The 28000-nt window shown below is 39.3% G+C and overlaps 1 protein-coding gene across 4 annotated transcripts; it reads left to right on the top strand.

The window, feature by feature from the left end:
* The first annotated feature begins 9 nt into the window (after nt 1–9).
* Nucleotides 10–27146, top strand: NUP54 (nucleoporin 54). Of its 4 annotated transcripts, none has more exons than XM_075202711.1 (13): nt 22–91; nt 3226–3324; nt 9938–10030; nt 11099–11239; nt 11585–11814; nt 14728–14915; nt 16536–16732; nt 17219–17273; nt 22892–22985; nt 23069–23176; nt 23972–24091; nt 24534–24644; nt 26497–27146. In XM_075202711.1, the coding sequence occupies exons 1-13, from the start codon at nt 46–48 to the stop codon at nt 26623–26625; spliced, it is 1611 nt and encodes a 536-aa protein (XP_075058812.1). In that variant the 5' UTR covers nt 22–45; the 3' UTR covers nt 26626–27146. The 4 variants fall into 4 exon arrangements, with proteins under 4 accessions (XP_075058829.1, XP_075058812.1, XP_075058803.1 ...); XM_075202702.1 differs by lacking the exon at nt 22–91 and adding an exon at nt 720–912; XM_075202728.1 differs by lacking the exon at nt 3226–3324 and having other exon boundaries at nt 10–91.
* The last annotated feature ends 854 nt before the right edge of the window (nt 27147–28000 follow it).

Genomic DNA, 28000 nt, shown 5'->3' with positions numbered 1-28000 from the left:
AGAATGATTATTTAAGGGATCAGTACAGATGGATTTCCAGAGAAAATGACAAGCAGAAAAGGTGGTTTAGCGAAACACAACGCTACAAAATGTGAGTAAACTTGGTGAATCTTTTTGGCCACAAATTTGCCCAATGTGTTTTAACCCTTGCAAAACTACAGCTACTTCCAAATGATAAAATATGGTGCCTGTGCCAAATTTGCCATCTGATTTCATGCCCCAACTCAAGTTGAACCAGTTAAATACAAAAAAAAACTGCAATGTGTGTAAAGGGACACCTGTTAGTGTTAATCTAATGTTAAATATGTGATTCTAATGTTAAATATGTGATCCAACTTGATTTCATCCCTTAAAAAGAATTCTTAACAAGAAGCTGGAGTATTATGAAAAAGCTGGCCGAATAAGAAACGAATTTCAGCTTTTAGCCCACTGTCTAGTTCTACCTATTCATGTCTGGCATAGCTGTGAGCCAACAAACATTACGAAGCGCCAGTAGGGGGCGCTGTGATATACGATGGACAATGATATACGGCTTTGTCCGCATAAACACCACTAGGCAACGGGATCCAATAACAGATTAATTCTCAACCCGTGGATAATACATCCTGTGAGTTTGCGCATTTGTGTGCTTTATTTCCCATCAGCCTTCATGTCCTCCTTGACAGTCATAGTTTATGGCTTTTACCCAGATCCAGCATGACGGAAAACTGCAAGCGACGTTTAACAGGAACTGCGCCTGTTTAGAGTGCCGGCGTACCCGACGTGCGCATGCGCAGTAGCTGAGCTCGCTCCTGCTGATGTACGAAGCGTGTTTACTGCTGGTCGCCGCTTTTATACAGTAACGGCCTGCTCAGGTCATCAGTGACATGTCGTTCAACTTCGGGTCCGCCACTGGAGCAACGGCCAACCAGGGTAAGAGGCAGGGACGTGAGTAATGGAAGGGGGTCTGATGAGATCGCATGAGCCCGGGTGTGGAGTCTTGTGTGTGATAGGGAAGGAAAGATACTGTACTTGGTGCACACAATATATATATATATATATATATATATATATATATATATATATATATATATAAATATCTTATATACAGTGTCCTGTGCAGGGCATAACCGGTTGTCCTACATATTAAATAGACTCAGATAGTGTACTTCAATGAGCTAATTTTGGAGCTACATAAACGAAATAGGCCTTCATCTGCCTTTGGTTGGAGCACAGATGTTGCATTTTATATAGTAAATTCTGATGGCTTGGAATTCGCTAGAGTAAGGATCACATTGTAAATATATGTTAAGGTGCACTTTGCACATGCCATTGTCTGCTGGAAGTGTTCTCATGCATTTGTGAATGCATCCAGAGTAGCCGCAGTACTGAGATTTACCTATTTGTTTTAGTTGCCCATTAATTTCTATTTGATTAACGGCGTCCATGCTACGTGAAGAAACTCCATTGAAATGAGTGGGCTGCTGAAATGATGGAAGCTGAATACATAATTAAAAACAGGCAGTGTAGCCTTCTCTCCAAAATTTCACATCCAGTCCCAGCGCTACTAGCTAGGGCTTGTTCCCACTAGCACAGGAGGAGTTAAGTAAATGTAGGGTTCTCTTGCTATTGTGAAAACCAACCCCAGGCTAGTTAGAGTAGGACTGGACCCTTTATGCTGGCAGGAGTCTACCAGCTCCTGCACCGAAAAGCCTCTCTGAGCTGTAGCTACTTCAGTGGACCCATTATACTGCTAAAGGGTCCACAAAACCATGTTCTGTAGTCAATAAAACACAGATGATTGTTAAATCATCGTTTATTGCAATAAAAACTCCTCAAATGCTTGTTCTCCAGTTTATTAATTAAACAAAGTATTTATTTGTAATCCAATGGGTCCTTCCTGTAACCCACATTCTCAATTTTTAATCAAAGCAAGATCTTTATTTTTAATCCAAGGGAAATTAAAAATCAAATCCCACAATAAATGTGAACTACTGCTCTAGGAGCGCTGCTGCTGAATGATTGACTATGTCTCCCCTTAGCAGTAACTAGAGGTTTCCCATTCTGGCTATGATGGGATTAGCTAGAGGAAAGTTCTGGGAATTAACATACTTTGTTCATATATCAATAGAGACTGCAAGGTATAGACACATGATGCAAGTATGAAAATGTGTATAAACACAGAATAGAATGGGTTTTATATTTACATGTATTTGTACTTGCATTAAAAACACAGGTCAGTTGCAGCTTTTAAATCCGAGCAGGAAAAAATATGGTTTCCGAATTAGTTTGTACCATTTTCCCAGTGATGAAGTTCGAGTGACTTGGTTTCCAAAACCTCCAATTCTATTTTTCATTAATTGTTACATTTTATCCCATTCACATAGCACCTACACACTCAACCTTTTTTTCTCCGCTGATAGTCCTTTCTTCACATTGTAACATTCCATTACTTTCATGTTCTTTCATATCTTAAGTCTGCTTTTGACACATGTAGGTCTGTTTTTATGGAGTTCTTTCATTCTGTCTTGTTTCCATGTCTTCCTATGTTCAGTGTTTTATCTGCTTCTGCCTACTCGAATATAATGCAGCTCTCACTACCACTTATACTAACACATTAAACAATGTTTGTTTTACATAATGTGCAATAAAAATGGAAAGATCCCCTTGTTCATCTTTTTAAATAAGGTAGGGGGGGGGGGGGGGGGGGAGGCTGTCTTTTTTTGTTTTTAAACTGGAAACTTTTTGTTATCCTGTCGGTGATAAATTATCTTAACACCATGACCCCTGTGAAATACTGATTTATATTATCCTTAGTGTTCACCGGTGCTGGAATAATGATTCTAAGTCATATGATTACCTGTTTTGTAACGATAAAACTACTGTAACCCTTTCTTCACTTGCTTAAGTCCTGTGATATTATTTGGCTAGAGGAAAAAAAACATTATCGTGTAATGTCTATTATCTGATGTTTTCTTGTAAAATGTGGGTGTCGTCACTGCACTGCATTAATGTAAGTATGGTGTACACACACTCAGGATTACATTTACTGGAACTGGTAACTATACAGTGACACGAGTGCAACAGCTCATTTCTAAATTTCTTATCCTTTATATTACTAAATGATGTTTTAATTTTAAAATTTAATTGTAATTGAATTTTATTGAGTAGTTTGCACAGCAGAATGACTGATTGTTTTGCCATTTAGTCCCAGATCTCAACCTCGGTTCATATATTTTTCAATAGGTACACCAGGGTTCACCTTGGGAAATTTTACTCCAAAAACAACTGCATCTGGTTTTGGGTTTGGCCCCACTACCACAACAGCATCAACAGGATTTGGTGGTAATCATAGAATCTTCTAATTACATTTTATTTCTCTAGTCTTGCCTATGTCCCTCTGGATGACTATAATCAGTTTGTGCAAAGGGCTAAACATTAGGCAACTTGTATATGAATGGATACATATGATTGCATAATTAGTTTCAGTTCATTTACCATGGGTTAGTATTTTGTTTTATTTACAAAGAAAAATAATCAGTTTCATTTTAAGCAGTGATGTATTCTTGTGTTCTGAGTTATGTTTACATTGTTGCTATTTTCTATCCATTAAGTTGCTTTGCTACATGTGACTTAAAGGGGTCATGCAGATGTTATTGTGACAAGAAAGCCCTGCGTTGCATTAGGTGCATGTAATGTACAGATTTGGTCTATTTTCAGATGGTAACAATCTGCTACCAGATGAAAAACAGGCCAAAGCGGCACATTGTTGTCTTCCTGTAGACTCGCCTTAACGGAATGCAGAACTACTAGAATCATTAAATGACTGACATCTGCATGAGTATAAAAGGGAATATTTCCACTTAAATGTTCTTTCACCCATTGCATTTTAGTTAAACTGTGGCTTTTAATTCTATTTTTTGTAATGCTTACCACATTTTTGGCTTCCACTGTACACAGAGATTACTTCAGCCTTTGATTGACATTTCCTTACGCAATTTGATAACATGACCATATTCTGTCTGCATCATTCTACCATCTGGCTACTACTGTGCCACTTTAATACACTATTAATACACTATACTTTATCGCACAATGCAGTGTAATCTACGTATCATGTATCAACAGAACTAACCAACCTAACCTGTCATATCAGATGGTTTCTAAAGCTGGGTACACACTACAGAAATTTCGACCAACTTTTTATGCAGAGCGATTTTACATGCGACCGAGGCTCCGATCGCTCGGTCCATGGACTGCATGCACACTAGCCTTGTTTAGGACGATTAAGGGAAGAGCGGACATCCCTTTAGCGACTTTTTACAGCCATGTTGTCGTGAGCAATGGCTATAATTTCGTACTCACTGTTGTGGATCGGTCGGAAGTTTATACACACTACACAGCGGAAACGAGATTGGACCGAAAATATTAAACGGTACGACCAACCAAATGAGGCGATAATCGTCCATTTGGGCAGACTTTCGACCATCGTGTCACTGCACACACTGACCCGACTTTTGAACGAGCGGTCGTATGTCGGCTGTTTGAGCTGATTATTGGATGAAAACAGTGTAGTGTGTACCCAGCTTAAGGAAATGAAAGCCAGGACCCATGAGATTTGCATTTCTTTAAGCAATTGTGGTTTCCACTAGAAGCCACAAATTGGGTAATTGATAAAACCATTTAGATGGCGATATAATTAATCTATTTATTTTGGTACTTTGATTTATAATTCAGCACTTGCCTCACAACTCAACCAAGATGGCATGGAACAATAAGTCCTATATGAAAAGATTGTTTTATTATTCCCCATACATGACTTGAATTTTCTCAGTATATGCTTGTCTTCTTGGTGTTGCCAAAGTGGTTTTTGGCTCTGTGGCTCGCCCTGCACCTTTTAGTTCAATTTTACTTTTCACTGTTCCCCTTTCTACCCAATCGCACTCATGAATTATTACTACTTAAGCAATCAAATAGCATCCTGTTCATGCTTGTTTGTATTCACAAATCTTCTCTTTCTAAATTTGTGTACACAAGAATCTTTAATATTTATTTCCTTTGTTCCTTTTTTTTAAAAGAAAAAAGGAAATCATTGTAAAAATGAGAGAAGGGAGATCATATACAGATAATTGAAATAACATAGATGGAAGGAAGTAGGACTTTATCTGTTTTCTTCCGTCTATGTTGCCATGTGCATTTTTTTACACTTCCTCTTAAAGTCAATGATGTCTTATGATGTTATCCAATTCTCCTCAACTTGATGTTCTAAATGTAATGGAGGAAATACTTGCATAAACAAGATTGGGTTGCACATACCACCATACAGGTTAATATTGCAATCAGATCCTCTTATATAATGGAAGTTTACATGGGGTTCTGTTTTTTTTTTTTTTTTTTTTTAAATGGCAATGATGTTGGCAAAAATAAACTAAGGTTACGTACACATGGGCGTTGAAAAACAACGCTAGTTATAGAGCAGGTAATTTAACCTCACTTCAGAGAAACTTGGGGACACATTCGTGTGTTTCAAGGTTGAAATTGATCACTGCAGGCAACGTGACATTGATGCAAAGCAAATGCTTCTCAGAAAGCCTTTGTATACAGCTCCAATTCATATTATTTTTTTGGAGCACTGTTATCGGATCTTGTATTGTTCTTTGTTGATGTGTTTTAACACCCTTGTGTACAAGCCCTTATGTTGACACTATTTAGGCATCCTTTCTAGATCTTTATCTCAGTAGCACTGTCGTAAATGTAATATTGGGACATAGATTTAATGTGTTCTTCATTTAACCTTGGGGGTCACCATTTCCTTTTAAAATGTCCTTGGTTTTTTTTTTTTTTTTTTTTTTTTTTTTTTCCAAGAATACTAATGTAACATGATATGGATAATGCCATCCACATAAACACACATTCCAGCTGTGTAAATGTAGTAAGACTGTTTTTATGGAAATTAGGGAACCAAGATTCATTTCATGCTGGGTTTTTGCATAAGACGAACAAGTTCCTTTCATTTAATTTAGATATCTGTACTTTCTCTTTACTTTTTTCCTCTTCTAAACTAGTTTTTAACTCCTGCCACCTTTTCTTCATGCTTCCCTCTCGTCAGGATTTGGAGGGCTGGAGTCAGCGACCTCCAACACCACTGGGTTTAACTTTGGTGGGTTCGGACTAGCTGCTAACCCCGCTTTAAACTTTAACATTGGGAATTTCAGTGTTTCCTCTGCTCCAGCTCCACCCTTCAATTTTGGTAACACCCTGGCAAGTGCAGGTAGAGAACACCGAATGTATGTGATGTTTGTCATGACCTAATAAATGCAGTGATCCAAGAATTAGCCAGAGGCTACTGACAGTCTAGAAATTACACTTCACTTGCGTATTAGCAGGAAAACGTGCTATTGATAATCTAAAACAGTTCGGTGATTGTAATTCATGTATAACTTGCCAAGTGTGATGAGAACTGTGTGGGATAATGACGGGCTGTTCAATATTTTAATTTCTATGTATAATATTTTTGTACTAATGGATTGCAAGTGGTTTTCATTTTTATCAAGATATGAGGCCCTCAATAACTTCCCATTCAAATGTTTTCTTCCATAGAGCATGAGGTCTGTAATCCACACATGTATTACCCCTCACAGATTGGGTTATTTCATATACCTTGACTTCAGACAAGATCTGTTAAGGAATAAAAAAAATAAAACCATAATAGAAATAGCTGCTTCATATTTGACTCTTGGATCACTGCAATTTTATATCACACACATTCCACCAATCCGTTACCATCCAAGTTTTGTTTGGTTAATGGGGTTCGTCTTGTGAGCCAAATGTGATGACCAATAAATAAGAGTTTGTCTGTTTGTTGACCAAGCTTCCATCTTATTTGTATGTTTTGTTTTCTTATGTGAAGAATGACCTTTGATAATTGGAGCATATGTTCTGCCTGTATTTCTTTCTTGCAGTGTTTGGAACTTTGCCTTGAGAAATGTAAACAAAGCTACATTGTGGGATTGTTTGTCTGTGTGTTTTAATACGTTTCATGCTTTATTTTATGTATGAAAATATAGCTTTTAATGGCTTATGCAGAATCAGTGGCCTAAATTGCACCATTGTTGTTTGAGATCTTAAAAGTGGTGTTCAGTTATTTTAAAAATATCCTTTTCCATGGTACTATATTTTATTTGTACCTTCCTTATCAAAGGGCTAACATTGATGAAGTATATTGAGTTCAGACGCTACTCAACACATCTTCCTGCTTCAAGTCTCCTTGGTGATGGTTTGACTGTTCTATTGACCTGCAATTCAATGTAGCCCCGGTACCTCTCCAATACATTATACTGTGCTATATTCCATAACACATTATAGTGCTGTGTGTCACTGAGTGGGCAAGTACAAATAAAAACTATAGTACGTTTCTGGGTGGATCATAATAGGGTGGGTGTAGACAAAATATAGTTTAATCATACAACTACTTTTTAAGCTGTCTTTTATAATTTCAACTCATTATGTAGAATTGAACCTACATTAAAGCACACTTTTACATTGCTTCGGTTAGATGGAGACTGATTAAAGCATAAAGAAACATATATTTTTATGCGTTTTGATTTGTTGACAAATGAAATTCACAGATTTAGGAATGGTATCCTGTTTGTTTTACTGTGCAGGCAAGTTATTTTCCCTTAGCATTTGAATGACAATATTTTTATAGCTTGTTATTTATCTCTCTAATTTTAAGTTACATAATTTTACTTTAAAAGAATTTTCATGGTCCATGAATGAATTTTCTGCACTAGAGAGCTGTTTTACTTGCCATTGTTTTGGCACCACAGTGTTCTCCCCAGAAAATTTTGCCAGCCATATGGCATTAAGAAGTAGCTGGGTTGGGGGCAGTGTAATACTTTGCAGTAATACTGGAAAAAGTTGTTGGTTATTAACCACACCTGCCAGGACTGGTCAGACTGGTGGTCAGTGGTCTAACACACTGCTGGCTGTAGTGCTCACATAGTTTCTCCTAGTATAACAGGTACTATGTGGGGTTTTTTTTTGTTTTTTTATATTCGAATGGGACTCTGTTGGGCTCTCAGAGCCTGGTGGCATGTATTAAGGGCCGGGTGGAGCACCTGGGGAAATTCTGTATTTCATCTTTGGAGTTTTAGGTAGTAGTTAGCCATAGGTGTTCCTTTGATTTCAGACTTTTTTTTTTTTTTAATTTCCTAAATATTGCTGGTTACTTTGCACTAGTTTTTCAGTCTGTTTCTTTGGTCATTTCTTCAACTCCAGCTACTCATGTAATGCACAACAATAATAATTGAATTAATTAAGGCTTATTGTTTTAAAGTCCCATTTGTTTGTATACTTTCTTGGGCAGATTGAACGCTTTGGCTAGACAGCTATTAAATTTTATATAATATCTTAATAAAATAAATAATCTGTTCTGTGATATTCTGTAGCTTGATTTTATTAGAGAGTTAATGTCTCATTAATAACTTCAGATAAGTACTTTATTGATCTCAAATAAGTGTATTAGTACAAAGTTGAGCTTTGAATTACTTGTTACCTGAGAACAATATAACAGATCATTGTACAAAGATGTGGTTCTATTGGATGTCATCAAAATGTATCATGAGAGCTTTAATAGTGGCTGAATTAATGTTATTTCTAGACTTTTGCACTAAATTCTAGGTTAGTTTTTACTAATTTCTGGTGTGCGCAACATATATATATATATATATATATATATATAATTTTTTTTTTGTTAATGCTTTTCGTGTATAAGCATTAATATATTCTGGTTATTTTTGTTTATTTATAAGGTGCCACTGTTCACTGTAGCGGAGGACAGTGGGAAAAACAAGCCATGCATAAAATGGGGTCATACAAGATGGACCTAAGTAAAGCAGACATGAGAGAGCTAGCACTCTAATGGGATAAGGGCACAGCTGAGACAAGAGGAGTGTGGTCAGTGGTTTGGGTGGCATTTGGAGAAGCTGCAGAAGAGAGAGAGTTTAAAGGTTTGATGAGACGTGGCAGGGAATTCCTTAAGTGGGTAGTGGCATGGGAGCAGTCTTATAGGCAGAAGTGAGAGGTGATAATTGGAGGTGAGATGCAGGTCAGAGATTGATCTAAGAGGATATGTGGGAGAATATTTCAAGATGAGATTTGAAATGTAACATGGTGCTGCAGATGTGGAGCAGCAAGAGAGGGAAATTGTCTTGTTGTTGCATTTGACATTGAATAAAGCCAGATATGAGGAGGTTGCAGTTGTTGAGGCGGGAGATTATGAGAACATGGATAAGCGTTTTGGTTGCTTCTTTGTTAAGACACGGACAATACAGAATATAGAAATCCAGAACTGTTATTCTACTTTTTTTGTTAAGGGAGTAGTGAATCTCCATAGTGTTTTATTGTATGACATTTTATATAGATAAAATTAGACATCATGAAACAGTTCTTCCAGTTATGTGTCAAAAAGTAAATGCTTATTATGTAATTATTTTTGTTTTTTTCTGTACTTCGGTAGGGACATAAAGCCACACTTGTTTGCTATCTGGTACTTTCTTGTCCTTTCATTGAAATTCATCTGACTATTTTACAACTTTTTGAAGGGATGTAGATTTTGTAAATATTATAACAAGAAATCATTTATATGAGTAGTCAAGTCTTAAATTGTAGGCTCCTTTATCTAAAACACTATCAAGCTACACCCAGTTTATCCATTTGTCCTGTTGCGGTTTAATTTTTATTTGTGCTTTGTATTGTTTATAATATCTTTAACTATAATAACTTTTGGCGTGATATGTTCTATGTTATTACAAGTTTTTTCTTTTCATTGAATTTGTTTCATTGTTCATCTTTTGATTGCAAACCTATGCAGATTAAGACCTAAAATCTGCATTATTAAAGCCAAGTACTCTCTCGGCTATGTGTTACTGTGAACCATTTTCCCTCTTCTCAATAGGTGGATTTGGAGGTTTTGGAGCCACAGCAACAACAACGGCAGCTTCTGGCTCGGGTTTTAACTTCTCTGCTCCAACTAATACTGGCACAACTGGTATGAAGACAAAAATGTTTTCCTGCAAATAACTACAAAACTTTTTTTTAACATTTGTACTACACTGCTTTCTCATTATACCACCCCTATAGGGAAGTTCAGCTTGAAAAATGACTTTTTAAAACCCAGTGACAGACATGTGAAAGTGATAAATGGATATTTTATGACTCAAGCTTTACAATTTTGGCCTCTAGCTGCATTGATGAGCTTATTGTAGTAGTTGGTGCTATTATTTATATTTTGAAAGCAAAGAAAATGGTGTCAATAGTATTATTTTGTTCTGTCTGTCATTGATGCTAAAAGGTCTGTTTCTAAACTGATTAATAGAACACTAAAATCCTAAAATAGAATTTTTCAGAAATGAACCATGAAGGTAAAATACACTGTTCAGTGTTAACATGACCACGCACAGCATGGCTGTTAGTATTTCCTGCCTGGTCACTTGCCATCTCCCCACACATCAGACAGCTGAAGCTCCTCCCCCACCTTTATTTCAGTGTCCTGAACTCATGCAGGTCAAAGTTGAGCTCATTTGACTACATTGGGTTTTTTTTGTTTGTTTTTTTCCTTCTAACAAACTTTATATGAAACATTGTAATAAGGTGGTACTGCAATTCACCAATTAGTTAATCAGCAGCTTTGTTTAGGTGCAGCAGTAATAAGATTTGCACTCTTTAGGAAAGATTCAGTTGCTGGCAATGTGGTGCACAGACATCTTTGCCAACCATTATGGTAGGATTCTCTGCTCATTTTTCTGTGCACCTCCATAGAGGTGCGAGAAAAACTTAACGGCAATTCCTTGCAAAAGATTGGTCCAATGTAATTTATATAGTAAGAACTAGACACAGAATATCATTAGATGCAAGTGCTAAAAATTTAGCGAGCTGTGCAACCTATTTTCTTTTAATCAAAATGGTCTAACACGTGATATTTGTCATTATTTTATGTAGATTTGTCAAAGCTGTGCCTAAGAAATAAAAATACCCCTGAGTCCTTTTAAATTTCTTTACCTAGAATGTAAAACCGATCATGAAAATAGTGTTCCATTTTCATTTACGCTGCTTTTAGGTCTTTTTGGTACCACTCAAAACAAAGGATTTGGGTTTGGAACGGCTTTTGGTGCAACAAACACAGGTCTAAATACTGGGTTATCAACTGGTCTGGGCTTCACTGGTTTCAACACTCAACCTCAACAGCAGCAACAGAATGGTTAGTGCACAGTTACATTAAGTTATCGGTTCACGTAATGCCTATACAGCTCTCCTCTTACGCTCCCTGTATAATGCCAGTCTTGCTTCCAGCAGGTATATGCTCTGCAAAAAAGTTTCTTCAAATATATGAACTACATTATATTTCACTCTATTTATGCGGAAGCCCTCGCTATATCAAGTTTTGGCCTTTGTTTTTAAGCTGGCTGTATAAAGAGGGAGTACTGTATTTGTAACTTTCACAGTATTTTTATGTTTTATGACCTCGAGCACTCATATATTTGTATATTCGTTTTGACATTCTTATATTATGTACTTGAAATTGGGTCATGGTCTGTTATTTTAGTCCTTGGAGGTGGCCTGTTCAGCCAACCTGTGCAAAACGCTAACCAGTCAAACCAGCTGATCAACACAGCAAGTGCACTTTCTGCGCCAACATTGCTCGGGGATGAGAGAGATGCCATCTTGGCGAAATGGAATCAACTTCAGGCATTTTGGGGAACGGGGAAAGGATATTTCAGCAATAACATTGCTCCTGTGGAGTTCACGCAGGAAAACCCTTTTTGTAGGTTTAAGGTAAAAAAAAAAATTGTATTACATAAATAATGCAGTGTTTATTTTTTGCTATGTTATCCACTAGTTCTAATATGCAATACAGTGTTTTCCCCAGAAAATTTTTCCAGCTGAGTGGCATTAAGTTGTAGCCAGGTAGGGTCAGTTGTAATACAGGGCGTTTCAAAAAGATGGACCCAATTTAAAAGCAATATAATTCACGATGACAATATGTTACAATTACACAAAAAAGTACAAACTGTTTAATGAGTTCTCAAATTTTACTAATCATTTTTTAAATGCTTTGTGCCCTCTACCTGCTGTATGGACAATATCTAGAGGATAGTTGAATTCGTCCCAAACACCTCTCAGTGTCTTCAACTGAATCCACCGTTGCTGTAATTTTGTTTTTGGGGTTATTCAGATTCATTGCTAATGGTGGCACAAAAACCCTTTTTTTTTTTTTTTTTTTTTTTTTTTTTTTTTTTTTTTTTTTTTGACGTATCCCCACAAAAAAAAGTCACAAGGTGTAATGTCTGGGGGTCTTGAGAGCCAAGAGTGTAGCTCCAAGTCTTGAGGTCCTGTGTGATCTATCAAACTTTGAGGCAGTGTGTCATTTAGAAAACTTCGAACCTGCAGGTCCATTTGCTGAAAAATGAAGTAATCAGAATCTTCATTAATTTGTAGAAAGAGCCAGTTCTGCAGCATTTCCAGGTGATTAAACGTCGCTTTAACACAAGCCAAACAGTCGTATGGGGGATCCCAAGTTTTCGGTTGGAATGACGACTGGTCTTGCATGGACTACGCAGAAAACTCTCTTGAATTCTTCTCACGTTTTCCTTTGACGTGTGTGGTCGCCCTGTGCTCTTCCCCTTACGTAAACAGCCTGTTTCCTCAGGCCGTTGACATGCACACTGCACCGCAATTATGCATTCAATCTTGCTGAACTGCAGAACGCAAAATGCCTTTTGTTGCGGGGTTGCATCTTGAGAACGACTGAGGTTAGAGGCTGTTGATGCGCTAGGCATCTAGCGGTAGTCATTTGAAACTCTCTGCCCTGCCCTTTCAAGTGGTAAGAGTTTCATTCATGGGCGGTTCGTGGTTGCAGAGATATAGCGATTTCAAATCTGGTCCACCTTTTTAAAACACCCTGTACTTTGTAATAATGAAAAATGTTGCAAGGTATTGCCCAGGACTGGTCAGATTGGTGGTCAGTGCTCTAACGCACACTGCTGGCTGTGGTGTTCACATAGTGCCTGTTCTAATAGGAGAAACAATGGTTTGTTCTATTATAATAGGACTCTGTTTGCACCAAGAGCTGGGTGACAAGTAAAAACAGGCACCCGGAAAATAGGTGCTGGTGAGAACACCAGGGCTGCCAAGAGAAATTTTGAGCCTGGTACAGCAACATGGGGCCCCCCTATAGTCGACTAGAAGGGAAAGCCATGTGCCGACGCGCATCGCCAAATGGGTGTGGCCATACCATTGTTGGAGGTGTGGCTGTGTCATTGGGAGTGTTCCTAGGAGATGAAAAGCGCAAGACAAGGAATAATTTAATATATTCTCATTAGAGAATACAATCATTTGGTGCTACAGGTCTCCCGTAGTCTATGGACGAAACCCTATAGCACTCTCATTACAGAAATGTCCAGCAGCTTTACTTACACATGCCACCTCTGCCCACACGCTTTACACACACACTCATAACACAAAAATATACTGTAGCGCTCAGCCAACCTCAATATACTACCTATAACGTCAGAAACCCTTATTCAAACCTGTAATAATCACATCTAACCAGCAACATAGTACAAAGCACAACCGTGTGCAATCCTCAGTTATAGTTCGTTATATTCAGTGGCTTCTGTTGTACACTTCATGTGTTCGGACCTCACCGATATTGTCCCCATTCCATCCAAGTCAAAAGAAAACACACCATCAGCTTCCAGAATGATATACCAAAAAACTGAAGCTATCAGTTACTTACATGTAGGTTTAGGGGAGTCTAGTTCCGCTCGATGACCCGTAACGGAACAGTCACTATGGAAACCCGGTCCCACAGGGTGTAAATTCTTGAAGTGACCACGGTGCTCTCGGGTTGATTATGAGGAACAGATGTCTTACTCAATGTCCACACTCATTCTTTGAATTCTGCAAAATTTAAATTGTGCTCTAACGGCTGCCTCTGCTCCTGCTGAGATGTGACTTTTACAACCATAGCAACATAATGACGAAGCTTGATTGGTAGAGTTTTACACCCTGTGGGATCGGGTTTCCATAGTGACGGTTCCGCAGAGGTCATTATTTGTTTACACACACACTCATGCCCACTCGCTTTACACACACTCATGCCCCCTCCCCATCACATCACCCCTTTCTCTTACCTTTTTCTCCACTGCACAGGATCATGAAAATATCCAGCAAGCCTGCCAGCACTGTGAGTCACATGACCTGCTGATAGTGACCGGGATCTAGCCACTGCCTAGTAGAGATGATGCAGCCTGTGCAGTACCTGCGTACTGTCACAGCGCATAGTATGCGACTTGGCAGCCTATGCAGGGATCACATAGACTGAATGCCCAACACCCCCACGCCGCCCCCCCCCCCCCCCCACCCCCCTCCTAGGAGACAAAATAAAAAAAACAGCAACCGGCCCCCGGTAATTAGTACCTGACCCCCACCCCCCCTTGGTGCTCCTAGAGAACACTGCAATATATCTTCAGTAGAGTTACAGGATAGTGATTTGGGAATCTCAATCTAATTTTCTTGTATTTGGGCATAGCTAAGATTCATGCTTTAGTTATAACTAGTTTGGAAAATTGTTGTCAAATCAATGTCTCTGAGCAGTAAGAACTGTGGGCCATTCTAGCATGGTTTTTCTCCATCGGTGCAGGATTTGTGTTTTTACAGTAATGTTTGTCATTATCCCTCCATCAGGCTGTTGGTTTCAGTTGCATACCTAGCAACAAGGATGAAGATGGTCTTGTGGAGCTTGTATTTAACAAAAAGGAAACTGACATCCGGGCTCAGCAGCAGCAGTTGGTGGAATCTCTGCACAAAGTCCTTGGGGGACACCAAACACTCACTGTAAATGTGGAGGGAGTCAAAACAATGCCTGATGACTAGTAAGTAAAAGTCGTAATGTAAATGATAAAAATACAATAATTAGATTCTGTGGTAATTTGAAATTTTTAGGCATAACTTTGCAGGTTCTTGAAACTTCCTGAAAGTTGTGCCCATATAATGATGGCAAAATAGCACTATGATTTTAAAATATTTCTGAGCATTTTCTGTCTTTATATTTTTCTGGAGGATGAGCTTCTAAAACTTAGTTTGTATATTTTCTCTTTCCAATGTAAAAAAAACATTTTATATACTAAGCTAGCATTACTTATGTGTGTGTATACTGATATTATATTATACTACATTATTAGAGGTGTACAACTAAAATACTTCTTGGATATTCCAGGCCCTACTTTCAGATGGCTTTGATTGTCACTCATGTTGTTTATAACAGGGCTGGACAAATTACAGGAGCTGGGTATCCAATGGACCTAGAAAGTTACTGCTGGAACATAACAATTTTGAATTGTTTTTTTTTAATGTCAATAAGTACACAACTTCTTTGCTCCTTAAAAGATCCTGCTGGCTTCTAGGTTTAATAAATTTTGGCTTCTGACTTCAATAAGCTTCTGGACATTCCTTAGAGATTATGGTCCATATTGCCATGATTGCATCACGTTGCTGCACATTCATACTTCGAATCTCCCATTCCACCACATCCCAAAGGTGCTCTATTGGATTGAGATCTGGTGACTGCTCCGGATAACATATGCTCTGACATGGCGTATTATCCTGTTTGAAGTAGCCATTAGAAACTAGGTACACTGTGTCCATAAAGGGATGTACATGGTCAACAGCAATACTCATGTAGGTCGTGACATTTAAACAATGCTCAACTGTTATTAATGGGCCTAATGTGTGCCAAACAAAAACATGCCCCACACCATTACAACACCACCGCCACCATCCTGCACGTTGGCATAAACATGAATCCATAGATCCATCCTTCCTTGTGTCAAGATCTGATCCAACATCTGCATGTTGCAACAGAAGTCAAAATTTATCAGACCGGGCGATGTTTTTCCAGTCTTGGTTAGCCTGTGCCCACGCTAGCTGCAATTTCTGGTTAATAGCTGACAGGAATGGATCCCGGTGTGGGCTTCTGCTGTATAGCCCATCCATTTCAAGGTTTGACATACTCTGCATATCACTGTTGTAACATTTATTTACTTGAGTTACTGTCAACTTGAACTAGTCTGGCCATTCTCCTCTGACCTCTCATTAACTAGGGGTGTTCTCCCACAGAACTGTCGCTCACTAGATGTTGTTTTTTTTTCTCTGTAGAGACTGTTTTGTGAAAATCCCAGGAGATCAGCAGTTTCTAAGATACTCAAACCACCCTGTTTGGCATCAATCATTCCATGGTCAAAGTCCCTTAGATTATGTTTGCTCCCTATTCTGTTGAGTCTTAACAACAGAACCTCTTAACCATGAATGCATGATTTTATGCATTGAGTTGCTGCTGATTAGTTATTCGCATTAATGAGCATGTATACCTAATAAAGTGGCCACTGAGTATATTTTATATGTATATATTTCTATATATAATCACTTTCTACCCTGTTTTGTGTTAAAAGAGGGCAGGTTATAGTTGTAAAGTGTGAATTTTTCTTCCTTTGTAGTACGGAGGTCGTTATTTATGTTGTGGAGCGCTCTCCAAATGGAACTTCTAGGAGGGTCCCAGCCACTGCTTTATACAGCTATTTTGAGCAAGCAAATGTCAAGGCTAACTTGCAGCAAATAGGCGTCACATTAACCATGGCACGAACAGAGCTGTCCCCAGCACAGATTAAACAGCTCCTGCAGAACTCACCTGCAGGTAAGTGTATGCTAACATGTGACAGAGCCCAATGCTTGTTTCATATAGCTCCAACATAGTTGCCAGATGCAAACCATTACATTTGTGGTGTAATGTCGCACTGCTAAATTAGATATTTTGCATATATTCTCACTGTTTTGTTTTTTTTTTTTTGTTTTTTTTTAAAAATGTACGAATATTTACTAAACATTACTTATTTTCAGCCTCATAACACATGTAGTATTCAATTTTTTTTTCCATGTGCCATAATATTTATGACCACTGGCGGCACTGTTTGCTCTGAGTTTGAATGAAACATAATTTAAGAGACTTGGGTTAAGAAAATGATTATATATTCATTCCAATATTTACACACACATTACACACATTATATACACTGGAAATACGTTTTGGATAATAAGCTTTTAAAAGCCAAAGTATAAAATCATAGTTCTAAATTCTGAAAAGTTCTCTATTGCACTAGATTTAATATTTATTTATTTTAAGGTGTGGATCCAATTATTTGGGAACAAGCCAAAGTAGACAACCCTGATCCAGAGAGGTGAGTGTGTGCTCATTAGAGTAGCTTTAATATTTTAAGCTGCCTGGTTTCCTCTGTCTTTCTATATATATCTCCATCTATAAGTGATTCATGTATTATAAACCTATTTCTACACCACTAAATCTGTAAACTAATCCAAGACTCCAGAACGAATACAGGGGCGTTTGGAGCAACCACTCTGTGCTTAAAACGCCTGGTGAGGCCCATGGCCATCACAATACAATGTAAATTAGTGTGTGTTCTGTGGACTTAGTTACGTATTTTTTAACCCTCCTAAATTTGACGGGGATCCCGAGTCCTGTAGAGGATTTCTTATTCTATGTGCCATACAATTTGAGCTCCTTCCTGTGAAGTTTCTCCGTTAAAAGGCTAAGGTGGTCTATATTGTTTCACTGTTGTCTGGCCAAGCCCTCGTATGGGTATCACCCCTATGGAAGCGGAATGATTCTCTACTCCACAACTATGCTAACTTTCTGACCATATTCAGAAGGATTTTTGATGAGCCCGGCACAGTTTCTAAAGCAGCACCCGCGATTCTGCGTTTACACCAGGGCTCACACTCCGTTAGTCAGTATGCCATTTAATTTATAACTTTGGCCTCTGAACTGCGCTGGAATGACGAGACTTTGATTGCGACATTCTGGCAAGGGCTGTCCAACCGAAGTAAAGATGAATTGGCCTCAAAGGAACTTCCCTCTTCTCTCTAAGTTCATCTCCTTATGTAAAAAGGTTTACCTCCGTTTTAAAGAACGAACACTTGGGAAGACTCGGCCTTGTCAGTCCAATTTCCAGTCACTGGTCGCTCCGCCTGAGAAAACCATGCTTTTAGGTCCCTTCCGTCTCTAGTGAGGAGAGAGAGAGAAGATTCAAGAATAAACTTTGTCTGTATTGCGGTGACCCCGGTCACATTCTGGGTATCTGCTCTAAAAAGACTTTGAAACGACAAGGCCTAACGGGTTCAGGAGTGGTCTCCTTATGTTCTCTTAGTCCCTCTCCAGCATCTTCTTCTAATGGCACCTTTTGGCTTCTCGGTTCTGCTCACTCGCGGTCTCAAAATTATCACTCTTTCAGCATTCGTGGACTTGGGAGTAGTGGGTAATTTCATGTCTGCTTCAACGGTTGCTTGCTGGGCCATTCCCACTATACCACTGGAACAACCTCTCCACCTTACCGCCATTGATGGAAGTAGAATCTCAGGTGGTGTCATTCGGGTTCGTACAGTTCCCTTAATCATACAAATTTGATCCCTTCATAGGGAGGACATTTCCTTTCTTGTTCTCTCCAGGACCATCAACCCAGTGTCATTAGGGCTTCCGTAGCTTCGCCTGCATTCTCCCGTATTAGACTGGCACGATGCTCAGATTATTTCCTGGGGCTCCTATTGCCTTTCTCATTGTATCCAGAAAGTGTTTCCGCCACTTTGTCTGTCTAAATCCGACCTTTCTCCAGATCCATTTCTACCCCCCAGTATAGGGCTTTTTTCTATGTATTCTTTGAACAAAGGGCAACCGCTTTCACTCCACTGGGATTGCGTAATTGAACTACTGCCTGGTAAATTCCCTCCTCCGGTCGAGTGTACCCGCTTTCTGTCCCTAAGACCAACGTTATGGCAGAATATATTCAAGAAAATCTAGAATGTGGATTCATCCGAAGATCTTCCTCACCGGCTGGCGCCGGTTTCTTCTTTGTTAAAAAAAAATAAAAAAAAAATGGTGGCCTATGTCCGTGCATTGACTACCGGGGCTTGAATGCCATTACAGTGAAAAACAGATATCCCATTCCTTTAATTACTGAACTGTTTGACCGGATCAAGGGCGCCACAGTCTTTTCCAGTTTTGGACTTTCGGAGAGTGTACAACCTCGTCCGGATAAAGGAGGGGGATGAATGGAAAACGGGCCTTTAACACCAGAGACGGTCACTTTGAGTACCTAGTCATGCCGTTTGGATTCTGTAACGCTCCTGCAGTATTCCAGAATTTCATCAACTACATTTTTTGAGACCTCCTTTTTCAATATGTAGTGGTGTATTTGGATGACATCATCTTTTCCCCAGATCTTCAGTCTCATCGGAGACATGTATTTGAAGTTTTTACTCTACTCAGAACTAACCACTTATTCTGCAAACTGCAGAAGTTTATTTTTAAACAAACCCAACTACTCTTCCTGGGTTACATTATCTCTGGTACTGGACTCCTTATGGACCCCAGTAAGCTCAAAGCCTTTACTGACTGGCTCCACCCTTCAGGTCTAAAGGCTACTCAGCGCTTTTTAGGTTTTGCGCATTATCTGCAGTTTATTAGAGGTTATTCCGATTTGGTCACACTCATCAACACACTTACCCGAAAAACATCTGATGCCAAAGCGTGGCCCGGGAAATTCCCCTTCAATTCCCTCAAGAAGGCCTTTTCCTCTGCTCCTGTCTTGCTTCAACCCAACTGCCAGCGTTCTTTGTCTCTTGAAGTGGACGTCTCGTCGTATGGGACTGGGGCTGTTCTCTCTCAGCGCGATTCCTCTGGGAAGCTTCACCCCTATGGGTTTTTCTCTAACAAGCTCCTACCGGCCGAGAGGAATTATGGCATAGGGGATAAGGAACTCCTAGCAATCAAATTGGCATTCTCAAAGTGGAGATATATGGTAGAAGGTGCCCTGTTTCGGGTAACCATTTAATACCGATCACAAGAATCTCTTGTATTTACAGACGGCACAGTGTCTGAATCCCCGCCAAGAAAGATGGTCTCGCTTTTTCTCCCGGTCCAATCTCGTACTCGCCTACCGCCTGGGTCCGAAAAACAAGAAAGCAGATGCTCTGTCACGTTCCTTCGATCCCTCTGACACTGAACAGAATAAATTTATCTTACCCTAAAAGTGTGGTGGCGTTAACTCCTCTAAGAGCTTCCCTCTGTCCTCCGGGTAAGATCTTCGTCACTCCTAATTTACCTGCTAAACTATTACATTGGGCCCATACTTCTCACTTCTCGGGACATGCTGGAGCTAAGAAAACCTGGGAGTTGCTCAATCAAAGTTATTGGTGGCCATCTCTTCGCATCAATATCAAGCAATTTATAGCCGCATGTCCTTTTTGTGCCCAACACAAGGTACAGAAACCATATGGTCCTTTGATACCTTTACCTACTCCAGGTCATCCGTGGTCTCATCTGGCAATGGATTTCATTACTGATCTACCACCTTTCAAATCCTGCAATCATATGGATCATCGTAGATCGTTTTTCCACAGTCGCCCATTTTGTACCCCTCAAGGGTCTTTCCTCCGCCTCTACCTTAGCTGACCTTTTCCTCAGGGAAATCTTCCATTTGCATGGATGTCCTCAGGAGATTTTATCTGACCGAGGTACTCTGTTCATATCTAAATTCTGGAGAGCCTTTTGTAAGATTATTGGCATTAAACTCCATTTTTCTTTGACCTACCACAATCTACAATCTAATGGGTTGACAAAGCAACTGGGTGGATCTAATTCCATGGGTGGAATTCGTCCTCAATAATCACTACCATGAGGCCATCTCCAACTCTCCTTTCTTTTTACTGTACGGCTGCCATCCATAGTTACCCACCCTTCCCCAGGTTCCATCCTCAGATATACCAGGGGTGGACTCTTTTTTTTGGAATTTCTCAGCCATTTGGACTCAAATAAATGAAAGTTTAAATAAGTCTTCCACACAGAACAAGACGTCAGTGGTGTTCCTAGTTGGAGACCCAGAGACAGTCTGGTTGTCCACCTGCAGTCTTCGACTACGGGTCCCTAGTATGAAGCTAGGCCCTAGGTTTATTGGTCACTTTAATCCTGTAGCCTTTAGGTTGCAGTTGCCTTCTTCCTTGCAAGTTCCCCACGTGTTCAATGCATCTCTCCTGAAACCTGTTGTCTCCAATCGGTACTCTACCACTAATAATCCTCCACCTCCCATTCTGGTCCAGAATCAACAAGAGTATGAGGTCAAACAAATTTTGGATTCTCTCATATCCAGAGGTACCTTGCAGTTTTTGATCAATTGGAAGGGCTATGACCCCGAGGAACGCTCCTGGGTTGAAGCTAGCAATGTACATTTGTCCTCAGTTACTTAAGACTTTCAACAAAAAGTTTCCTGACAAGCCTTTTAGGGTGTCCAGTGTTCACCCTTAAGGGGGATTGTGTACTGTCACAAACCTACCTGCTCACACACCTGTGCTGCTGATTCCATCTGTCTCTGTGTTAGGTCAGCACTTCCTAGTTTGGGCGGTCACATGATTGTGGCTGGGAGGCAGCATATTCTGCAGTGTATATAAAGCTCACTTTGACACTCTAACACAGAGGTGTCCAAGTTCAGTCCTCAAGGGCTACTAACAGGTCATGTTTTCAGGATTTCTGTCTATAGAAACAGGTGGGATAATTACTGACCCAGCCAAATAGATTAACTCACCTGAGCATGATTAAAGAAATCCTGAAAACATGAACTGCTGGTAGCCTTTGAGGACTGAACTTGGACACCTTTGCTCTAACAGGTTTCCATACCCAGTCTGACTTCCTGTTATGCGGTATAGCTGCTGACTTTGGTTTTCCTTGACAATCCTTCTTGGAAAGTGCTTCTGCCTGTTAACCCCTCGTGTATCAGTCCTTGCTTGTTTGACCTCTGTTTCTCGGATCCTGATTTTGTACTGCACTACTGCTTGTGTACCAGATTCCGGCCTATTGTAGGACTTCCTTTCTGCACACTGATTTTGTAGCCTGCTACCGCCAGTGTACCAGTCCTCGGCTAGCTGACCGGCTTTAGGATTTCCAATTCTCTCCCCTGTGTTATGCCTAGTGACTGTTCAAAGAGCTGTGACCTGCGTGTTCCCAGCCGCTAAAGTCCATCCTGCCTTGCAGCGGTTTTTGGTGAAGACCGGAAGACTCTGTTCGGCCAGCGCTAAACCAGGCTAATACGTGTATCCATCACCCCAAGGCTCTGAGTGCTGACAAGGAGACAATCGTTAGAAATGTTATGCTACCAGCAATATATTGTATGTCAAATGTCTTTGGGGGGGGGTGCGGGAGTATGTACGCCTTTCCGATACTTGTCTAGAACCCTCTTTCTGAACTTCCTTTCTTACTCCTCCTAGGAAGGAAGCTAAAGCAGAATACTGCTTGGGGAGAGTTTTGTTTTTTTTCTGGGCTTAGTATCTTGTTGCTCTGTTCTGTGTCATGTAGAGGTAGCGTAGGCTTTCATATTAGCTTCTGCTTTTCCTGTTTGATGAAGATATCTAGATAAAGCTTGGTGAGATAAGATAGCAACGGTCTTAATCAGCCACGTTTCTAGTGTTGTTCTAGCACGCAAAGAATAAGGGCTCTAAACAAGATTCTAGTAGATGCCTTTTGAGCAGTTTGTAAAATGGCAGTGGATGCTTATTGAAGTGTTTTTTCTTACACATCGCCTGTGGATAAAAGGGATGTCCACTTTTCTAAATCTGCTGCAAAACATTCTGTGTGATTGAGCTCTAAATAGCCAAAGTTGCCCTGTTGTGAAGGACCAGTCTCTGTAGAGACAAATATATTTGTAATGTTAAAGTAAATAAAAGTGACACTATGAGTTTGTATGTATAAACGTGCATGTTATTTCTGAAACCTAACTTCTGTTTTGTTTTTCAGACTCATTCCTGTTGCAATGGTTGGCTTCAAGGAATTGCTCAGAAGACTTAAAGTTCAAGATCAGATGACAAAACAACACCAGTCCAGACTAGATGTAAGATTATATTCGGCAGTTGTCTTGAAGTACAATTGGAGATGTCTGTATGTTATCTCACTGCAGTACACTTCCTATTTTAGATTATATCAGAAGACATAAGTGAATTGCAAAAAAATCAGGCTACAACAATGGCTAAAATTGCACAGTACAAGCGGAAATTAATGGAGCTTTCCCACAAAGTTCTCCAGGTACAAATGTATTACTGTTTTTGTTTTTTTGGGGGTTTTTTGGCTTTGAAAAAATTAGCAAAAAGGCTTCATTTTATCAAAGCATGAGAAATAAACTTACCAGGTCTACTTGAAGCAGATTCAGTATGTGGGGGACTTAAAGTTTAGCAGCAAGAGAGAGAAAGTAGGAAAAAATGTTGAGTGGTTGATTGTTTTTGAGTAAATAGAAATCTTTGCTGCATTGAGGTTTTGATTGCTTTATAATTCAAATTGAAAAGTGATATATTCTCTAGAAGCATTTACATTTCTTGACAAATACAAACTTAGGTTTCTGGATAAACGTATACAAAATTACTCTTTAAATTAACCTTTCCCTATATTGCTGCCTTATCTTGTCCTCTTATACTTCACATTAGATTGTGAAGTAGTTTTCTCCACATGGTGACTGGAATTGGTGATCATGTCTCTGTACGTTATCACCAAACAGCTGCAATGTCTTCATTTGTATTTCTTTTTGGATAATGTTCCCTGATAAAGGGTCCTGTAGTTTAAAAATGCTAGTAACTAATTGACCCGTTGTTGTCGAAGAGTAGTAGTCCTTTATAGAGGCTTTGGGTTAGCTTGCTAATGGACCTACAGTATTTTGAGATCTTCAAATGTTGTTGCTTGAAATTGTAACATTGTTTTTACAGTCACATTTTCTACACTCTATATTAATGGTTAAGTAGGAAAGTCAAAAGGGAGTTGGATATTTTTGTACTAGCAAAACTGATATAAATCAAATGTCAGCTAGTAGTTTATTCTTGCTTTAAACAGGTTTTAATAAAGCAAGAAATACAGAGGAAAAGTGGATTTGCCATCCAAGCAGAAGAGGAACATCTACGTGTACAGCTGGACACCATCCAGTGTGAACTTAATGCACCAACCCAGTTCAAGGTGATTCTAGTCATTGTGTTGCAAGCTGCTGTTGGGAATTTGTGTGTGTGTGTGTGTGTATAGCTAGTACTGTACATAGCATTTATTACTACTTGTTGTGGAAGACCTTAGACTCTCATTTTACTTATATACCAAAAAAAGCAACTTGTTGCCATTTTTCCTTGTTTGGCCAGTGATGTTGGTGTTCTACTGGAGTTTATGTATGACGTTTATTTTGGCCCAGCCAAGCAAGATTTGCTCCTTAATAGTTTTATATACATAATCAAGATTGTCTGCAGTATAATCTATGCCACAGTGTAGTACATTTTGTGGTGTTGTAAAAATATATACAAGATTCTCTGGAGGAGCATTTTTGTTCTAGTTCTGTGTAGGTGAATGTACTAAACATGTTCCTCATTTGTTTGGAGATACATTGATGCAATGGCTGAATTTTGTTTTCCAGGGCAGGCTTAATGAACTGATGTCACAGATCAGAATGCAGAATCACTTTGGAGCAGTGAGATCAGAAGAAAAGTATTATGTAGATGGAGATCTTTTGAGAGAAATCAAGCAGGTAATATTACGATTTTGCATAGTATAGATCAGTTATTTTTTTTATAGAAATGTAAAATGTTCACTGACCTTACAGCATTTAACAACTTCCGTTTGCACACTTGCAACCTAATTCATGTTTGGACGCAATTTGCTTTTCAAAAATAAAAGAAAAAAAGCAAAGAACTTCTGCGTAGTTTTGATCATAATACGTTAAGTATGCTCTGCCTATCTGTAACTTGGTGAATTGTAGATACACACAACAAGCTTCTGTTCACTAAAAGATCACACACACAAATCTCTTAACCGTATAATCATTAATAAAAAATATGGCTTTAAAAAACATTTTAATTTAAAAAAACAAAGTAAATCAAGATGCATTTAATGCATACTTCACATACTGTGTTTTTTTTTTTGTTTTTTTTTTTCCTTGCATAAACTTTCTCTGCTATCTAGTTGAACAGATGCAAGTGATACGGCTGAAAACAGGCGTACTTACAAGAAAAGCATAAACTTGAATCGACTGCATACGTGCGGTGCGCCCTTACTGTACACGGCCCGCATTCATCTGCCCCTTGAACCCACCGCTTCCCGTAGGCAGTTGTCATTTGCATTCAAACATGAATTGCGTTCGTTGGTGTAAGGTCCATTTCTGAGCATGTGCAAACGTTCTTGCATCCAAACATGAATCGGGCCCTACGTATTTTTACTACTGTCTCATTTAACTGTTAGGACATTTCATGTGTTTTGTTTCCTCTGATTGCAAATCATATATCCAAAGCAGGCCTTGCAAAAAAGGAGAAAGAGATATAAAACCCCAAAAACAAATGTATACATTTAGGGGGGAATTCAAATTCCGAATTAGCGCGGAGTTAAAACTATTACCGTTATTACGGTAGTTTTATCCCGGCTTTCTGCTCGCAGCTCAGGGAGTTGCGTGCAAAAAGCCGGCGTTGGAATTACCGTAATAATGCGCAGGCCGCGTTACTTTTACCCGTAACGCGGCCAATAGAATTCCCCCTTATAGACCTATCCCCCTTATAGACCTATCCCCCTTATAGACCTATCCCCCTTATAGACCTATCCCCCTTATAGACCTATCCCCCTTATAGACCTATCCCCCTTATAGACCTATCCCTGTCAACTAGAGCTTTACAAGATTATATGTGCATATTTTGAAAGTCTTGAAAAATTAAACTTATGAAAACCCCATCTTGCTTCATTGTTACTAATAGAAACTAAGAGCCTGAGTCATCAAGGAGAGCAAGGCAAAATAAAGATGAGTAAATTTGATCCTGGACAAACCATGTTACAATGCAAGGGGTGTAAATTGGTTTATAATTTTGCATGTAAAACATACTGGATGCTTTAATTTTAAATTTTATCTAGGACATGCCCTACCCCAACTATAAATCTGTCCCCACATTTTAAATTTACTGACCTCTCCAATGCAAAGGTGCAAAGTTACTCTTTTTTTTTTCTTTGCGCTTTTGCTCTCCTTTAATGACCCAGGCCCCAGAAATGTAATCGGAACAGGCATCGTTGTATTTCAGTAGTAGACTATAGCCCTGTTTATGTATGAACTGCATGCAGTATTGTATGTATTGGTGTAGGACTAAAATGAAACAAATCGGAGGAAGTAACTATTACTTTGTTAGTTATAACTTGTAGTCATGCAAATGTAAACATTAGTATTCTCTTGTGGCGTTTTATCCAAGCAAACTTTGTATTTCTTTCGAGAATTTGGAGTGTTACTTAAAGACATGGAAATTCCTACTTTTATTCTTATGTCTGTTGACTTAAGGATAGTAGTATATAATCGGCCAGTGTGGGTATCTACTAAAATACTGACCCTTTATTTTTCTCTGTCATAGCACTTAAAACAGCAGCAAGAAGGACTGAGCCATTTGATCAGTATAATCAAGGATGATCTAGAAGACATCAAGCTGATTGAACAAGGGCTGAGTGACAATGTTCACATACGTGGGGGAATGCTCAGTTGACACAACATGGCAGAGTCTTTTTTTTTCAGGGACGTTAGTTGTGAAAGTCTAGTAAAAACTTCAGGTATGATGTGAAATCTACGAGGTCCAAGATTTTGAAGTTCAGGTCCACGGTCAACAATAAAGTGCTCGTGTTACTGTAGAAAACTGCAAAGTAGTTGGTTTAAAAAAAATAATAAAAAAAAAAATGCAAATCCAGGACTGTCACACATTGGTGTATCAATGACTGCAAATACAAATAATTTTTCCCCCCGAAAGAATTAACCATGAGCACTGAAGTTAAAAGCAATATAGTGAAGCAACAAATTGACAACAGGACTTTAGGTTTGCTTCATTGGAGCTTTTCATTAGCACATTGGTTTAATGGTGAAAATGAAATGTGAAAGAATAACATCCCAATTTTGGGATGTAATATTCAGGATTAAGCCTGCTTTACATTAACACTGCTTTTTAATGTTCATATTTACTATGGGGTCATATTGGAAATATATAATAAATATTTTTCTTATGGATACGTGTTATCGTTTGTCGCAGAGCCCGATTTTTTTATTATGTAATCTAGGCAGGTACCTCGTGTTGTCCATGTGGTGCATTCTTTGCTTTGGGTTCTAACAGAGCACATAAGATAGATAGAAAATGGTTTCGATGAGGAAAAGGGTTGTATGGGTACATGGTTATATATCAAAACAACCATCGTCCTAGCACAGATGCTGGATGCAGTGTAGCAGACACCTCACCTGGCACACCCATGAAGTGAGATTTGCTGTCTGCTACATCAGCTAAGTGTCTTGCTTTATTCGTATAGGAAGTATCCTAGATAAACACACACACACACTTTTTATAGACTGTTGAAGTCTGTTTATACTAATCTCTAAGCATGTGAAGTTTCTATTTGTGCCACAAAAACATTTTTGATACATTTTAAATTGGCGAAAGGAAGATGTTCTTAGGTCCTAGGTTCCCAAACTGTGCGCCGCGGCTCCCAGGGGTGCTGTGGACAGAAAGAAGAAAAACAAAATAAAACAAAACCCCTTACCAATCCGGCGGCGCCCGGGACCCAGCAACCTCCTCCATCCTCGTCATCACGCCCGACGTATTCAGTGAGAAGCGGCAGGAGAGAGGATGCTGGGTCCCGGGTGCCACCGGATTAGTAAGGGGTTTTGTTTTGTTTTTGTTTTTTCTTCCTGCCCACGGCGGGATACAGAAGGGGCAGAGCGAGGGGGGGCAGAAAGGATGCAGAGGGGGCGCAGAGTGTGTGGAGATGCAGAGGGGGCACACGTTTACGTTATTTTGACTGCTTATAAAACGGGACTGCTCAATAATTATTTTGGAGGGGTGCCTTGAAAAAATTATGGACACTCTAAGGGTGCCGCGA

This window comes from Mixophyes fleayi, chromosome 1 (genome assembly GCF_038048845.1).
Source record: "Mixophyes fleayi isolate aMixFle1 chromosome 1, aMixFle1.hap1, whole genome shotgun sequence".
Taxonomy (NCBI): domain Eukaryota; kingdom Metazoa; phylum Chordata; class Amphibia; order Anura; family Limnodynastidae; genus Mixophyes; species Mixophyes fleayi.
The sequence above is the reverse complement of the archived record's forward strand: the minus strand, read 5'-3'. Positions and strand labels throughout refer to the sequence as shown.